This window comes from Phoca vitulina, unplaced genomic scaffold (genome assembly GCF_004348235.1).
Source record: "Phoca vitulina isolate PV1807 unplaced genomic scaffold, GSC_HSeal_1.0 scaffold126, whole genome shotgun sequence".
Classification (NCBI taxonomy): Eukaryota; Metazoa; Chordata; class Mammalia; order Carnivora; family Phocidae; genus Phoca; species Phoca vitulina.
In genome coordinates this window covers 1389467-1407764 of record NW_022589829.1, presented here as the reverse complement: position 1 = coordinate 1407764, position 18298 = coordinate 1389467, and the positions used below count along the sequence as shown (strand labels likewise).

Genomic DNA, 18298 nt, shown 5'->3' with positions numbered 1-18298 from the left:
ACTTCATAGAAAGCACTGAAATATACAATGGTGTTCTCATGGGGTATGGTGAAACCATATTTTCCTTCGGAAGCACTGGGTTCCCCTCTCTGAATAGAGCTCTCTGCTACCGAGACATCAAAATCAAACTATTTCTATAAACTATGGGCAATCTGCGTTTGCATATGATACATGACTCATATTTAGTAACATAACACAAAAGAAGCAAGATAAATTAGGAAATGGCAATTGCTTTCTTGTGGCTTACTTTTCTCTCATCAGTTGGGTAATGGGTGGCATACCACAGGCTCCGCCTCCTCTCGGCTGTTATTTGGATGGGGCTACAAGCCAGGGCTCTGTCCTCTTCCTTCGTCCTGTCATCCTGCACCTGAGACACAGAATAACCCACAGGACCAGCTCTGCTTCCAAGAGCAGTTCCTTCAGTGGCCTGGCTGACCCAGAGAAAGTTTTTCACCCGTGCCTTGATAATGATAATTTTTTTTATGATATATGGGATTTCATCAAGACATTTTTAAGAATGACACCAGTGCTACCTTGTAAATGCTCAGCACATCAATGTTACATCCTGATCCCTCCTAAGCCCCGTAAATAACAGAGATAGGCTCTCATGTGCAAGATCCACACCTTCCTACTGTGTATTCCAAACTACACTACGCAAATGGTTTTTAAAGGAAAAACCTTCAAAAAAGTGCTCAGTGGACTGTGTGACCCAGCCATGGGCAATCTTTGATTAAGAAGAAATTAAGTAAATTAAAGAGGACACGTTCTGCATGGAGCACTGGGTGTTATACGCAAACAGTGAATCATGGAACACTACATCAAAAACTAATGATGTAATGCATGGTGATTAACATAATAAAAAAAAGAAATTAAGTAAAGGCAGAATCATCGAGAGCTTACACACAGCAGTAAGGAAGAACATATCTAATAAACAAAACCATCACCTTGCCTTATGGGGCACTGGCTTAAATTAGACAATTGGTCTAAAAGAGACATAAAGAGAGAGAGTATAAGGGGCAGAATGCCCTTGAGTGCTTTTGTATGGTTTCCCAACAAAGGTGCTCCAACAAAAAGGGCATTAACACACCTCTGATACTGAAGTGCAGGAAGGGAACTTAACAGTCTTGGTGCCCAATTTCCAGGTTCCAGTGTGCCAGGGTAGAGCACCCATAGGCAGTACCCAAACGCCCTGGGTGGGAGTTCATGCTTGCCAGGTGGGAGCCATATACTATTTAACTCTCGACACCTGCTTCTCTCTCTCTCTCTCTCTCAAACATGCATCATAGACTTTCACCTCAGAACTCACATTTGCTGGCTGGCATTTTTCATGAAATGTGCCAGGTTATCTGGAACTATGATATAATCAGCCACCTGTCTTCCATCATTGCCTCAATGAGAAAGTGCTGTGTCCCAGCCCATTTAAAATATTGGCCACCTGAAATGTTGACGCTGGTATGAATTAGGCCCTGTTCTCCACACACCCCTCTAGACACTGCAGGCTGGAAGACTGCTATTAACTCGACTTTCCTTGGTCCCCAGAGGGCCCGAGGCTGAGGAAGCCGAATGTCTCATGGGCCTGAGGGGCTCTAACACAGCCTTCACCCATATGGAAGCATGACAACACGGACACAGAAGCCCCTGACGTTCTGTGGGGCTGAGATCTCACAAAGTGAAGAACACCTGGAACTCTTATTAACTTGGATGCCTTAAAGTAGTTTCCATCCCTTGTAAGACATTGCTCAGAAACCATTCCCATAATATGTTTTAATTTCTTTGGTATACACTTTTATTTGCACATATGTGCACATCCCTTAGCTTCTGAGCATTTATGGAGGAAGTGAACACAATGACTTCACGTTAAAGCATTTTACGGGCACACACACATTTTGGGAGAGAGTTGGAGAAAAATGTAACAAAATGATTGGGATTCCTTATGACCCCATAAAGCGTTTTGTTACATGCAGCCACCATCAGTGGGCCCAAAGAAAGACACCATATGAGAACCCTGTGAGCAAAAGTGCCTCTGTGGCCCTGGTCACCCGGGGCTGTCTGCCCAGTGGGGAGGGGGTATCACACAGGAGGGAGGACAGGACAGAGCCCCATTTCTGCAGGGAGCACTTCTGGGGAGGGACAGGGATGTGCATCTCCCCAAGTGCCATTGTACTATCTGACTCGGATCCCATTTACTTGTTTTGGACGGCTTTTTCTCTTGTAGAATGTCCAGTTCCTCTGAGTGGGGCCCTCTCCTATGGGCGATGCTCTATCCCTGGCCCCCAGCTTAGCATCTGAGAAAGGTGGCTTTCAATAAATATTCGCTGTCCACCCATCAGGCTGCATGAGTGAATGTGTGGACAACAGTCTTGTGGGTGTGAACACAGAAAAGGCCCTAATCTAGAAGTGATAAGAGAGGACGCAAGACTTCATGCAGCCATGCTCATTAGGAATGGCTTCTCAGGTGTGGATGTTCCCCTGGTAGGTGGTGGCGGAGAGGTGTGACAACCCTCATCTACGCTACTTTCCTCCCTCGTGTGCCGATAAGCTACCTTAGGACTGAGCTCCTTAGAGTCAATTAGAGGAAGAAATGAAAGTGGCTGAAGGTTTCTCTCACCAAAAGGGAAAAGAGAGAAGCTGCCCAGGCTCTCTGGCCCTGCCCTCAGAAGTGCCATGTACTGTGTTAACATCCCACAGGAATAAACCAGTTCTCTGTCATGCCTAAAGGAAACCCCCGGTCCCCACGCCACACAGTGGGGTACTCAGGAGGCTCCAGGCATCACTGACAGCTGGGGTGTCCCTCTCCCATCCACAGATGTCAGAGGTCTGAGAAGTTTCTGAAACTCCAGGCACCATGAGAACAGGCTGGGTAGTCCTGAAGGCGTAGCTTTGTTGTCAAACGTGGGTTCGAAGCTGATTTCTACTGCTCAGACCAATTTACCTCTCTAACCTCATTTTCCTCATCTCTAGGATGGGTACGCTACCTATTCTTCAGAATTACGTAGTGCATGAAATGAGATAACGTATAGGAACAGCCTCGCGTATGGCCTGGCACTTAGTAAGTGCTCAATGAAAATGTCTCCAGTTCTCCTCAGCACTGACATTCTTGCCAGCACGTGGTGACATATCGAAGGGAAACCAGGCTTTGTTCTAAGAGCATCTGTAGTCACATCGTGCTCTTTGCAGAAATAAAACACGAGAACCAGAACACTATAGTTGTTTTGGAATATAGGAATGAACGATTTCCCCTGGATTTTCAAGATTACTTTGCCCATAAGATCTACAAAACCTTTCGATCCTTACAAGGGGCTCCTGTAGCCAGATGCGGATGAGCGTTGCCAGCGTGTAGTACATCACCAGCAGAACGATGGGGTTGGCATGGTGATACCATGACAGGTCTGGGTTTGCTATGATCTTCCAGGTGCTGGAACAGTCCGTGTGAATGACTGATTTGATACCAAACAACCTGTTTAAAAACAAAGGAAAATATTAGGAAGATACAATAAACTACATGTCCCTAACTTAGAATAAAAACATCTTGTTTTTAATATACTTACGAGCTAGCCTAGGCTAATCCATCCTATTCTAGATATTTCATTACTCTTCTGTATATACAACTATATCTTTAAATAACATGTACACATATAATATACATATAATACAAAATATACATTCTTAAATCATATATATGTGTGTTAGTGTGTGTGCATGTGTGTAAAATCAATGCCAACAGTAGCCACCTGATCTTTACACTGGCTCAAAAATCTATCTAATACTATCTAATCTAATACGATGTAATGCTAATACCGTTAATCTAACTAATTTATCTAATAATTCCTTGCACACCTATTAGAAATTTACATTTTAATTGCTAATCAGCCCTATTAAATCCCTGAATTACCGAAATGCCAAGTATGTGGTAACATGTTACTAAGGTCAGTTAAATGAGCACCTATTTTGTTTTTGGCAGGATTTAGTATTAGCTATTCAGCTAATGCTGATATTATTGGGCAAATATTGAAATTGGACACAGTTCTATGATTCAGCCATAAAAGTCAAATATTATATACTAGAGTATCTGGAAGATACATTTCTGTCGAATTTCATTTATGGGCAATTTGGTAATTTTAAAGCTTTATAATTATTTATTTTGAAATATAACTTTATGAGGCTTGTTAAATTTTGAAATGATTTACTTTTTATGATATTCCTACTATATAATCAGAAGGTATCTGACTCTATAATGGGAAATTGTATAAATATGATTAATTTAGAAATTCATTTTATACGAGGTTTTTCTAAGAAAGGATTTTACTAAGTGAATAAAACTTTTACGTTAAGTGAGTCTCTTTCTATCGTTTGTATCTCTTAGATGAGAACTTCCTTTAATTCTTATGCTACATTCTTAATTCAGTTATAAGATCTTCAAGGACTACATGTCCCTCACTTGTAAAACCTCTCAGGGCTCTTACTGTTTTCTATCACAAGGCAAGTGAATTGCTCAACATAGATTTTAAAGTAAGCTAAATAGAAACTAAACTTTCTTCAATTTTATCAGAAAAATATGTTATATTAGAACTTGCTCTTATTACAGGGCTTTTCTTCTAAGTCTAGCCAGATTCTTTGTAGTTAGCATTAGAAAGAAAAATTTCCTGCTAACAGAAAGAGTTAAGTCCCTCTTAAAATGGCGTAATGTTCTGGAAATTGTTTTGCAGTCCTAGATTAAAATGTCAATTTCCTGTATACAGTGTGTGGAACTGAAAGCTTTGAAATTTTGAATCAAACATTAGCTGAAAGTCTCTGGATTAATCAGGCGGTAGGTTTCAGCCCCTGTGTCTTTCCTCTTCTTGTCCCACATCTGGCACATGCGCCAGCAATGACTTCATCCATCATCGGTTTACAAATACCTGTATTGCCCCATCAGAAAGTCAGTAATTTCTGCAGCTGTCTGTAAACTGAGCCACATGCCTCCTAAAAGTCCACACTGACACTCCACAACTTACTGATGATACCATGGCTTATTCCAAACTGATTTTGCACACTTCTATAAGAATACTGAGGATCAGTCTCATGTTTTGTACTATGAGTATGGACTACCAAGCATGGGTAAGAAGCTAGAGAATGATGGATTGTCGTACACTTTAAGGAACTTCTTCTAACAGAACTGTGCAAATACTCTAAGACCTAAGAGTTCTCTTTTCTTTTTTCTTTTTTTAAATAGGCTGGATACTATAGAAAAAAATTTTTTATGTAAGATGGGAAGTTTGTACTTGAAGTTTCACATCCTTTGTGGCATTAAAAATTCCAGGATGCTGTGCAACGTCCAACTATTATTTAACTTACTTAGTTTTTTGTGAGCCTCCCAGAATCCAGAATTGCTTCTTAATATTGACATTACAAAGAAAAGTGGAATTATTGGGCCTGGCCTCCAGGAACTCACTCTCGATCTCACCACAGTGATGGGACATGCTTGTTTGAGGAGAGCAAGATGTTACAGAACCCCTTCTGTCTGGGGGTGTTTCTGTCTGGGAGGGTAGTCAGGAGGAAGAATGTTACATGTCAGGGTAGTAAAAAAAAAAAAAAGGGTGGATGAGTAAATGAGAGAAAAGAGAAGTCCTGTGAGATGCTGCCAGGCTGTAGGGTTGGGCTGGGAAGAGAAACGGCACAGGAAGAACAATCCTCTATTTTTGTTACTGGTGCATCACTGGATATTTATAAGCTTCCTTCCATCTTGATGATTCCCACATAACCGTTACTGTATTTACAGTGGTCCTAGTTCACATTGATTGAATAAAAATACCTATATTGTTTCTCAGTCATTAAAATACTAAAAAATGACTATCTTATATTTCTACATAGAAATGTCTCTTTGCCTGAGAAGTATGGTGACACAGCTGTGGAGTTATGCACTCCTGTTTATTGCTTATTTAGAAGCAGAAAGACAAAGCTTCTCTCCTCTATGTATTTGGAAGATCCTTGGACCCCAGGCTGGTCTGTCAATAAAAGACAAGGGTGCATTTGGTAGGTGGCTCATGGTCTCTAAAATCCAGTTTCTTATAAAACCTAACAGAGGAGGGGAGGAGCAAGATGGAGGAGGAGTAGGAGATCTAAATTTCATCTGGTCCCAGGAATTCAGCTGGATAGGGATCAAACCATTCTGAACACCTACGAACTCAACAGGAGATTGAAGAAAAGAATAGCAACAACTCTCTGAACAGAAAAGTGACCATTTTCTGGAAGGTAGGACGTGTGGAGAAGTGAATCCAATGCGATATTCGGGAGGATAGACGGCGGGGGAGGGGCCTCCGTCGGCCGCTTCTGGCAAGTGATAGAGCCGCAGAGCACAAAATCGGAACTTTTAGAAGTCCACTCTGCTGAGGGATGTCGCTCCGGTGGCTAAGCAGGGGGTGGAACCTTCGTGGGACAGTGTGGTCTCAGGGCCCTCGGGGTCACAGAAAGACCGGGGGTGCCTGAGTGCGGCAGAGCTCCCAGGTATCGGAGCAGGGAAGCCGGCTGCAGAGATGGAGCCCAGGCGTGGGCTCTCAGCTCGGGGTTGCTATAAACCGTGATCCGCGGCACAGTGGGGCCACTGCTCCTCCAGCAGGGACCCAACCAGCGGCAGATCCGGGGAGACTCACCTTCCTCCCCAGGGAGGAGAGGTGCGGGAGCGCACCGCGGGGATCTGCTGGGTTTGGAGACTCCACGCGGGGTTGGGTGCCAGATAGAAAGGCGCGGTCACAGGCCGGGTGAGCGCGGAGTGTGGCCGGAGACCGGGGAGACGGGAGTGACTGACTGCTTTTCTCTGGGGGCACACTGAGGAGTGGGGCCCTGAGTTCTCGGCTCCTCCGGGGCGGAGATTGGGAGGCCGCCATTTTCACTCTCGTCCTCCAAAGCTGTACAGAAAGCTTGCAGGGAACAAAAGCTCCTGAGAGCAAACCCGAGCAGATTACTTAGCCTGGACCGGCAAGGGTGGGGCAATTCCGCCTCCGGCAAAGACATTTGGGAACCACGGCAACAGGCCCCTCCCCCAGAAGATCAGCGAGAACAGCCAGCCAAGACCAAGTTTACTGATCAAGGAGAACGGCAGAACTCCAGCGCTAGGGGAATAATGCACATAGAATCCATGGCTTTTTTACCAATCTTTAGTCTTTCAAAGTTAACTTGTTTAATTTTCTTTTTTTTCTTGAATTTTTCTTTTTCCCTTTATCAACCAACATCTTATCAATCCTTTTTTTAAAAAATCTTTTTTATTTTTCATTTTTAGAGTCATATTCTATCCCTTCATAATAGTTAACCTTATTTTTGAGAACACATATATGTTGTTCTCTCTTTAAAATTTTGGGATACAGTTTCTTTTTTTTTTTAAGATTTTATTTATTTGACAGAGAGAGACACAGTGAGAGAGGGAACACAAGCAGGGGTAGTGGGAGAGGGAAAAGCAGGCTTTCCGTCGAGCAGGGAGCCTGATGCGGGGCTCGATCCCAGGACCCTGGGATCATGACCTGAGCCGAAGGCAGACACTTAAAGACTGAGCCACCCAGGTGCCCCGGGATACAGTTTCTTCTAACAGACCAAAATATACCCTAAATTTCTAGTGTATGGCTTTGTTCTAGTCTTCTGCCTGATCACATTATCTCCCCCCCCTTTTTAAAAAAATCTCTTCTTTCTTCTTTCAACCAACTTCTTATCTTATCAATTCCTCTTATAAAATCTTTTATAATTTTCATCATTACAGTCATATTCCATCCCTTCATCATATTTACCCTTATTTTTGTACATATATAAGTTTTTCTTTCTTTAAAATTTTGGGAGGCACTTTCTTCTAACAGACCAAAATACGCCCAAAATCTAGTGTGTGGCACTGATCTATGCACCACCCTAATCATATTTAATCATATTCTGTTTTCTTTTTTTTCTTTATTTGTTTTTTTATCTTTTTCTTTTTCTTTTTTCTTTCTTTCCTTTTCTTTCTCCCTGGTTTTAGGACTCTTCTGATTTCTTTAGTGTATGTTTTTCTGGGGTTGTTGTTACCCTGTTAGCATTTTGTTCCCTCATTCATCTATTGTCCTCTGGACAAAACGACAAGATGGAAAAAATCACCTCAAAAAAAAAGAACAAGAGGCAGTACTGACTGCCAGGGACCTAATCAATATGGACATTAGTAAGATATCGGAACTAGAGTTCAGAATGATGATTATAAAGATACTAGCTGGGCTTGAAAAAAGCATGGAATATATTAGAGAAACCCTTTCTGGAGAAATAAAAGAACTAAAATCTAACCAAGTTGAAATCAAAAAGGCTATTAATGAGGTGAAATCAAAAATGGAGGCTCTAACTGCTAGGATAAATGAGGCAGAAGAGGGAATTAGTCATATAGAAGACCAAATGATGGAAAATAAAGAAGCTGAGAAAAAGAGAGATAAACAACTACTGGATCACGAGGGCAGAATTTGAGAGATAAGTGATACCATAAGATGAAACAATATTAGAATAATTGGGATCCCAGAAGAAGAAGAAAGAGAGAGAGGGGCAGAAGGTATATTGAGCAAATTATAGCAGAAAACTTCCCTAATTTGGGGAAGGAAACAGGCATCAAACTCCAGAAGGCACAGAGAACCCCCCTTAAAATCAATAATAGTAAAATAGTATTAATAGTAAAATAGTAGTAAAACTTACAAGTCTCAGAGACAAAGAGAAAATCTTGAAAGCAGCTCGGGAGAAGAGATCTGTAACCTACAATGGTAGAAACATTAGATTGGCAACAGACCTATCCACAGAGACCTGGCAGGCCAGAAAGGACTGGCATGATATATTGAGAGCACTAAATGAGAAAAAGATGCAGCCAAGAATACTATATCCAGCCAGGCTGTCATTGAAAATAGGAGAGATAAAAAGCTTCCAGGACAAACAAAAACTAAAGGAATTTGCAAACACAAAACCAGCCCTACAAGAAATATTGAAAGGGGTCCTCTAAGCAAAGAGAGAGCCTAAAAGTAACATAGACCAGAAAGGAACACAGACAATATAGAGTAACAATCACCTTACAGGCACTACAATGGCACTAAATTCATACCTTTCAATAGTTACCCTGAATGTAAATGGGCTAAATGCCCCAATCAAAAGACATAGGCTATCAGACTGGATAAAAAAAACAAGAACCCATCAATATGCTGTCTGCAAGAGACTCATTTTAGACCCAAAGACACCCCCAGATGGAAAGTGAGGGGGTGGAAAACCATTTACCATGCTAATGGACACCAAAAGAAAGCTGGGATGGCAATCCTTATATCAGACAAATTAGATTTTAAACTGAAGACTATAATAAGAGATGAGGAAGGACACTATATCATACTTAAAGGGTCTATCCAACAAGAAGATCTAAGAATTGTAAATATCTATGCCCCTAACATGGGAGCAGCCAATTATATAAGGCAGTTAATAACAAAAGCAAAGAACACATCGGCAACAATACAATAATAGTGGGGGACATTAACACCCCCCTCACTGAAATGGATAATCACCTAAACAAAAGAACAACAAGGAAATAAAGACTTTAAATGACACACTGGACCAAATGGACTTCACAGGTATATTCAGAACATTCCATCCCAAAGCAACAGAATACACATTGTTCTCTAGTGCCCATGGAACATTCTCTAGGACAGATCACATCCTAGGTCACAAATCAGGTCTCAACAGGTACCAAGAGATTGTGATCATTCCCTGCATATTTTTAGAGCACAATACTTTGAAACTAGAACTCATTCACAGGAGGAAAGTCGGAAAGAACTCAAAATCATGGAAGCTAAAGCGCATCCTACTAAGGAATGAATGGGTCAACCAGGAAATTAAAGAAGAATTTTAAAAAAATTCATGGAAACAAGTGAAAATTAAAACACAACTGTTCAAAATCTTTGGGATGCAGCAAAGGCAGTCCTAAGAGGAAAGTATATAGCAATACAAGCCTTTCTCAAGAAACAAGAAAGGTCTCAAATACACAACCTAACCCTACACCTAAAGGAGCTGGAGAAAGAACAGCTAATAAAGCCTAAACCCAGCAGGAGAAGAGAAATAATAAAGATCAGAGCAGAAATCAATGAAATAGAAACCAAAAGAACAGTAGAACAGATCAACAAAACTAGGAGCTGGTTCTTTGAAAGAACTAATAAGATTGATAAACCCCTGGCCACACTTATCAAAAAGAAAAGAGAAATGATCCAAATAAATAAAATCATGAATGAAAGAGGACAGATCACAACCAACACCAAAGAAATACAAACAATTAGAAGAACATATTATGAGCAACTCTATGCCAGCAAATTAGATAATCTGGAAGAAATGGATGCATTCCTAGAGATGTATCAACTACCAAAACTGAACCAGGAAGAAATAGAAAACCTAAACAGACCTATAACCACTAAGGAAATTGAAGCAGTCATCAAAAATCTCCCATCAAACAAAAGCCCAGGGCCAGATGGCTTCCCAGGGGAATTCTACCAAACATTTAAAGAGGAATTAATACCTATTCTTCTGAAACTGTTCCAAAAAATAGAACTGGAAGGAAAACTTCCAAACTCCTTTTATGAGGCCACCATTACCTTGATCCCCAAACCAGACAAAGACCCCATCAAAAAGGAGAATTACAGACCAATATCCTTGATGAACATGGATGCAAAAATTCTCACCAAAATACTAGCCAATAGGATCCAACAGTACATTAAAAGGATTCTTCACCACGACCAAGTGGGATTTATCCCTGGGCTGCAAGGTTGGTTCAACATCCGCAAATCAATCAACGTGATACAATACATTAACAAAAGAAAGAACAAGAATCATATGATCCTCTCAATAGATGCAGAAAAAGCATTTGACAAAGTACAGCACCCTTTCTTGATCAAAACTCTTCAGAGTATAGGGATCGAGGGTACATACCTCGATATCATAAAAGCCATCTATGAAAAACCTACAGCGAATATCATTCTCAATGGGGAAAAACTGAGAGCATTCCCCCTAAGGTCAGGAACATGGCAGGGATGTTCACTATCACCACTGCTATTCAACACAGTACTAGGAGTCCTAGCCACAGCAATCAGACAACAAAAAGAAATAAAAGGCATGTGACTCAGCAAAGAAGAAGTCAAACTCTCACTGTTTGCAGATGATTTGATACTTTCTGTGGAAAATCCAAAAGACTCCACCCCAAAACTGCTAGAACTCATAGAGGAATTCAGTCAAGTGGCAGGATATAAAATCAATGCACAGAAATCCGTGGCATTCCCATACACCAACAAGACAGAAGAAAGAGAAATGAAGGAGTTGATCCCATTTACAATTGCACCCAAAACCATAAGATACCTAGGAATAAATCTAACCAAAGGGGCAAAGAATCTGTACTTGGAAAACTATAAAATACTCTTGAAAGAAATTGAGGAAGACACAAAGAAATGGAAAAACGTTCCATGCTCATGGATTGGAAGAACAAATATTGTGAAGATGTCCATGCTACCTAGAGCAATCTACAGATTCAATGCAATCCCCTTCAAAATATCATCCACTTTTTTCAAAGAAATGGAACAAATAATCTTAAAATTTGTATGGAACCAGAAAAGACCCCAAATAGCCAGAGGAATGTTGAAAAAGAAAAGTAAAGCTGGTGGCATCACAATTCCGGACTTCAAGCTCTATTACAAAGCTGTCATCATCAAGACAGTATCGTACTGGTACAGAAACAGACCCATAGATCAATGGAACAGAATAGAGAGTCCAGAAATGGACCCTCAACTCTATGGTCAACTAATCTTCGACAAAGCAGGAAAGAATGTCCAATGGAAAAAAGATGGTCTCTTCAACAAATGGAGTTGGGAAAATTGGACAGCCACATGCAGAAGAATGAAACTGGACCATTTCCTTACACCACACACAAAAATAGACTCAAAATGGTTGAAAGACCTCAGTGTGAGACAGGAGTCCATCAAAATTCTAAAGGAGAACACAGGCAGCGATCTCTTCGACCTCATCCGCAGCAACTTCTTCCTAGAAACATCGCCAAAGGCAAGGGAAGCAAGGGCAAAAATGAACTATTGGGACTTCATCAAGATAAAAAGCTTTTGCACAGCAAAAGAAACAGTCAACAAAACCAAAAGACAACCGACAGAATGGGAGAAGATATTTGCAAATGACATATCAGATAAAGGGCTAGTATCCAAAATCTATAAGCAACTTATCAAACTCAACACTGAAAGAACAAATGATCCAATCAAGAAATGCGCAGAGGACATGAACAGACATTTTTCCAAAGAAGACATCCAAATGGCCAACAGACACATGAAAAAGTGCTCAACATTGCTCAGCATCAGGGAAATCCAAATCAAAACCTCAATGAGATACCACCTCACACCAGTCAGAATGGCTAAAATTAACAAGTCAGGAAGGGACAGATGTTGGTGGGCATGCAGAGAAAGGGGAACCCTCGTACACTGTTGGTGGGAATGCAAGCTGGTGCAGCCACTCTGGAAAACAGTATGGAGGTTCCTCAAAAAGTTGAAAATAGAGCTGCCCTATGACCCAGGAATTGCACTACTGGGTATTTACCCCAAAGATACAAATGTAGGGATCCGAAGGGGTACGTGTACCCTGATGTTTATAGCAGCAATGTCCACAACAGCCAAACTATGGAAAGAGCCAAGATGTCCATTGACAGATGAATGGATAAAGAAGAGTGGTATATATATACAATGGAATATTATGCAGCCATCAAAAGGAATGAGATCTTGCCATTTGCAACGACGTGGATGGAACTGGAGGGTATTATGCTGAGCGAAATAAATCAATCAGAGAAAGACATGTATCATATGATCTCACTGATATGAAGAATTCTTAATCTCAGGAAACACACTGAGGGTTGCTGGAGTGGTGGGGGGTGGGAGGGTTGGGGTGGCTGGGTGATAGAGACTGGAGAGGGTATGTGCTATGGTGAGCGCTGTGAATTGTGTAAGACTGTTGAATCACAGACCTGTACCTCTGAAACAAATAATACATTAGATGTTAAAGAAAAAAAAGAAGAAGATAGCAGGAAGGGAAAAATGAAGGAGGGTAATTGGAGGGGGAGACAAACCATGAGACTATGGACTCTGAGAGACAAACTGAGAGTTCTAGAGGGGACGGGGGTGGGGCGATGGGTTAGCCTGGTGATGGGTATTAAAGAGGGCATGTACTGAATGGAGCACTGGGTGTTATATGCAAACAATGAATATGGAACACTACATCAAAAACTAATGATGTGATCTATGGTGATTAACATAACATAAAAAAAAAGAATTAACTTAGTCCTCAGCATGAAAAATAAAAACAAAAAACCTAAAAGAATTGGGAGTAGGGAGGGGGTGTAAGCACATGAACAAAGAAAGGGCATTTTCCAGAAGATCTTATGCAAAGTGCTTAAGATCCACAAACTCTTCTATTTTTCAGAGGATGGTTGGAGAGACAGCTTCCTGTGTGATGGTCAGTTCCCAGTAGTAACATATCAGATCCTTGGGGCACATGCTCCTGCTTTGGTATCTGGCCTGTCTTGCTCTGCTTTCTATTTCATTCCCAACATCCCTGACCACAGAACAGGTCTTCAGCTTCTTCCTGGACAATTATAACACAAAGGGCGGTCTCTAGTTTCTCTCCCCTCTACAGTGTGACCATTGCTAGAGTCACCCTCAGAAAACTCAAGTTCAGCACTCCACCTTCCTCTTCCTATTTCCTATTCATTCGATGTCTGGAGAATAACCCCAAGTCCCAGCAAAGTATCTCTCAGGCCTTGAGCAGCCAGGTCTCCTCTCCTTTCTCCCAGACACCATGAACTCAAGCTACACTGGGCTATTTAGGGTTCACCATAAAATCTCAGCCCCTTTGGTCTTGCTACTTCTTGTTTTACCAGGGTGATTTCCAGGTAGTTGTGACTTTTCAGGGGTTTCCAAATCAACGATTGGGGTATGTGTGCCAGGGAAACTTTGTCTCAACACTCCTTGGCAATGCAAGTCTAAGGCAGCAGGCCAGGAAATGCTCACAGACTCTCAGATAGCTCTCAGGACAACTCCAGCCCCACCCTCAACTGCATCCCGTACGTAATCTACACATAACAGTGTATTCCTTCCAGGTATACTCAACCACCCCAAATTACTGCAGGGGTCCCCAGAACACCGGCGGCCCAGGAATGCATAATCATATAACCATCATAGCCCATCACCTGAACCCTCATGCTCATTGATGACAGTTGTTGTTGCAGAAAGCATTAATTCTTCATTCTTTCTTTTGGTCCAAATGGTTGCTATAATTAATGTAAAGCTGATACTCTAAAAGCAATTTCGAGCACTCTTCACTTAGGCTTCTTTTTCTTGTTCTTTTCTGTTTTTGTGGGACATCCTGGACATCATCAGGGCCTACCTCTTGGGAGTTAGGGAATCCACCTCTGGGAAACGTATGATTTCTAACTGGAAAAGGTTTGTCCTGCCCAGCACATCCACAATAACGGTATTTGTAGTCTTAGTTTGTAATTGGATTATTGTTAGTTTATGTGCTTATCTCTCTGCCCAGCTTGATTCTAATTCCTTCAAAAAAGGATATGTGTTTTGTCATCTTGCTTTGATGGAAGCACCTAGGGTATAGCAAGTTTTAAGTGTAAGCTTATGGAAATGAATTAAAAGCACCAAGACTAAGTTATACCATGAAGTTATAGTAGGTGACCGTGGTTATAGTAGGAGTAGAGACTCAGGGATCACAAAGTTCCTGCTTTTGAAAAAGAAAAAGAGAAAGAAAGAATGGGAAGGGACCATAGTTCACAGGAGAATTCTAGAATTTTTAGAGAAACATTGCTGCAGCCTAGGCCACACCATCCACAATTTTAGTGCCCTCAGTCTGGGAAATAAGAACACAGAATAAGAGCATAACAAAGGCATTGCAAGAACACTTTATCTAAATTCTACCTTGAATCATATGTTACCTAATTATTTTTGTTCTCCACGGGCTGCCAATAAGAATTTGGAACTTTATCTTTTGGATGGATCAATAAATAAATGTATATAGTCAAGAAGTAACTTTTTCAACTCAAGAGGTTGATAATTAAGAAGCAATGAGAGATTCAAATACCCAATAAGAGCAAAATCTGGAGCAGTCTGGATCATTCCTTCAAGACCCCAAAACAGCACTTTACCCAGATTATTATGTGTAAAAATTCATTCCACACCTTTTGATAGAAGAGGACATCGCAGCTACAAGAAGTATCTCTGATCACAGAACTTTGGTTATTCTTCCCCTGCAGGCCCAAGTGGACAGCTGACTCTCAGCTCTGTTGGGGGCTCTGTGGGCTCATTGTAGACACCTCTCCACCTGCCAGGGGGCACTTGCTTTGCACTTTTTTTCTCTTCCTCCAAAGCACTCATAATATCTGACAACATATGGTGAATATGAATTGGCAACGTATTTGTTTCAATTTGCACATGTTGGCAGATTTATAAAACCTCCACCTGGTTTCAGGTTCACTCCAGACCACATCTGCTTGGTCGCTAGTAATACAGAAACCTAGCCACTTGCAAAAAATATGTAATACTGAAAATAACACCACATTTAAAAAAATCTTAATTGTGGTAAAATACACATATCATAAAGTTTACCATCTTAGATGTTTAAGTGTACAGGGCTGTGGTATTAACTATAGTCACCATGCTCTGCCACCAGAACTATTTCATCATGCAAAACTGAAACTCTGTACCCATTACACAATAACTCCCTATTGCCCCCTTCCCTCAGCTCGTGGCACCCGCCATTCTATTTTCTGTCTCTATGGATTTGACTCCCTAGGTCGCTCATACAAATGGAATCATGTAGTATTTGTCCTTTTGTGTCTGGCTTATTTCACTGAGCATTATGTCCTCGAGGTCATCCCTGTTGTAGTCTGGGTCAGAATTTCCTTCCTTTTTAAGATTAAATAACATTCCATTGTATGCATGGACCACATTTTGTTTATCCATTTCTCTGTAGATGAATACTTTCACCTTTAAGTCATCGTAAATAATGCTGCTATGACCACAAGTGTTCAAATATCTCTTCAAGTCCTTGCTTTAAATTCTTTTGGACATAGCTGCAGAAGTAGGATTTTTGGATCACAGGGTCGTTCTATTTGTAATTTTGTGAGGAACCTCCACGCTGTTTTCCATTGTGGATACACCATTTACATCCCCACCAACAGAGCAGAAGGGCTCCAATTTCCCCACATTGTTCCCAACATTTGTTATATGTTCTACTGTTTGATAGTAGCCATCCTAGTGGGTGAGAGGTTGGACATCACATTTTTCATTTAGCCTTTTCTTCTTCAGATCTCAGAGCTCTTTATGATCCAGGCCTCTCATGATACAGGGAGCATATTCTTCAGTTAAATAAGCATTTGCTAACGAGAGTGGATGAGTATGCAGTTAGGTTGATAGAAGTCTAGGCAGGTTTTAAATCCTCTTATGAAACCAGGGAATATATTCTTTCCAACTAGAATCAAATGATTGCTTTGGGCAATAATTGTCTAGGGAAACTATCTTTTAACAATCTTCTCATTTTAACCTTAGATCCTTCAATAGAAATAAATGGGGGACTGAATGGAGGGAAGAAACAGAAAGGGCAGGAGAGACAGGTATTTCTTAGGAAGTTTGAGTGCGAAGTGTGGGCTGTAGGTTAGGAATCAAGCTAAGAAGGAAGGAGTCCTGCTGAAGCCTGGCATAGCTCCATCAAGACGAGAAGATTTTCCCATTGTCAGACCTCCAGGGTGCTTGCTTAGCCATTTCTATTCCGGGACCATTTTCCCTAGAAAGGGGTTTGGTGGCAGACTCCAAGAGTCCCAGTGCTCCCCATGCTGAGTATTCTGGAGGTTCATGAAACACAAGAAGCCAAATGAATCAGCAGTCATTATCACTGACCATTATACACACTCACCTGAGTCAGGTGAGTACCCAGGAACAAAAAGCAAATAGACTTCAAAGAGGGAAAGGTGAAGCCTCCTTTCTTTTTTTTTTTTTTTTTTAAATTTTTTTTTATTGTTATGTTAATCCCCATACATTACATCATTAGTTTTAGATATAGTGTTCCATGATTCATTGTTTGTGCATAACACCCAGTTATGCTCCATGCAGAACGTGCCCTCCTCAATACCCATCACCAGGCTAACCCATCCTCCCAACCCCCTCCCCTCTAGAACCCTCAGTTTGTTTTTCAGAGTCCATCGTCTCTCATGGTTCGTCTACCCCTCCGATTTCCCCCCCTTCATTCTTCCCCTCCTGCTACATTCTTCTTCTTCTTTTTTTCTTTCTTAACATATATTGCATTATTTGTTTCAGAGGTACAGATCTGAGATTCAACAGTCTTGCCCAATTCACAGCGCTTACCAGAACACCTACCCTCCCCAGTGTCCATCACCCAGTCACCCCATCCCCCCCCCCCCCCCCCCCCACTCCAGCAACCCTCAGTTTGTTTCCTGAGATTAAGAATTCCTCATATCAGTGAGGTCATATGATACACGTCTTTCTCTGTTTGACTTATTTCGCTCAGCATAATACCCTCCAGTTCCATCCACGTCGTTGCAAATGGCAAGATCTTATTCCTTTTGATGGCTGCATAATATTCCATTGTATATATATACCACATCTTCTTTAGCCATTCATCTGTTGATGGACATCTTGGCTCTTTCCACAGTTTGGCTATTGTGGACATTGCTGCTATAAACATCGGGGTGCACGTAGCCTTTCGGGTCCCTACTTTTGTATCTTTGGGGTAAATACCCAGTAGTGCAATTGCTGGATCATATGGTAGCTCTATTTTCAACTTTTTGAGGAACCTCCATACTGTTTTCCAGAGTTGAAGCCTCCTTTCTGTAAGTAAGTCAAGGTTCAGAGGGAAGCATAGAGCCTTTGAGATGAACTGTGTTTGAAGGTATAAAGCTAGCCCTAAGTGCAGTTGCCCAGAAAAGGTCCTTGGGGACCTGATCTTTTATGCAAACATGGGTACCCTGAAGAAGCTTGTGGAAGTAACTCAGGGGTAAATCACCAACTACTTAAAAATAACCAACTTTTCTTTTTTCTTCTGGCTCTGCCTGCTCTTTCCCTACCCTGATGACCATAAGTCTAAGGGTAACAAAATGTGGGTTTATTTTTAAAGGTCAAAAAAAAGTGATGAAGATTCAGGTGGTACATACTCTATAATATTTTGATTTTAAAGTTAATCAGAGTTAAATGGCCTTAGCATGAACTCATAATAAACTTAAAAATAATCAGAGGCTGTAGAG

General features: G+C 41.2%; 1 protein-coding gene across 2 annotated transcripts in view; it reads right to left on the bottom strand.

Moving 5' to 3' along the window:
• PIEZO2 (piezo type mechanosensitive ion channel component 2) overlaps nt 1-18298 on the bottom strand; it is a 505679-nt gene that overhangs the window by 137624 nt on the left and 349757 nt on the right. For both annotated transcript variants that reach the window (XM_032399040.1, XM_032399041.1), the window contains exons 8-9: nt 3295-3457; nt 248-367 (exon numbers count right to left, since the gene is read on the bottom strand). In XM_032399040.1, coding sequence (XP_032254931.1) covers nt 248-367; nt 3295-3457 — 283 coding nt within the window. The remainder of the gene's footprint in view (nt 1-247; nt 368-3294; nt 3458-18298) is intronic.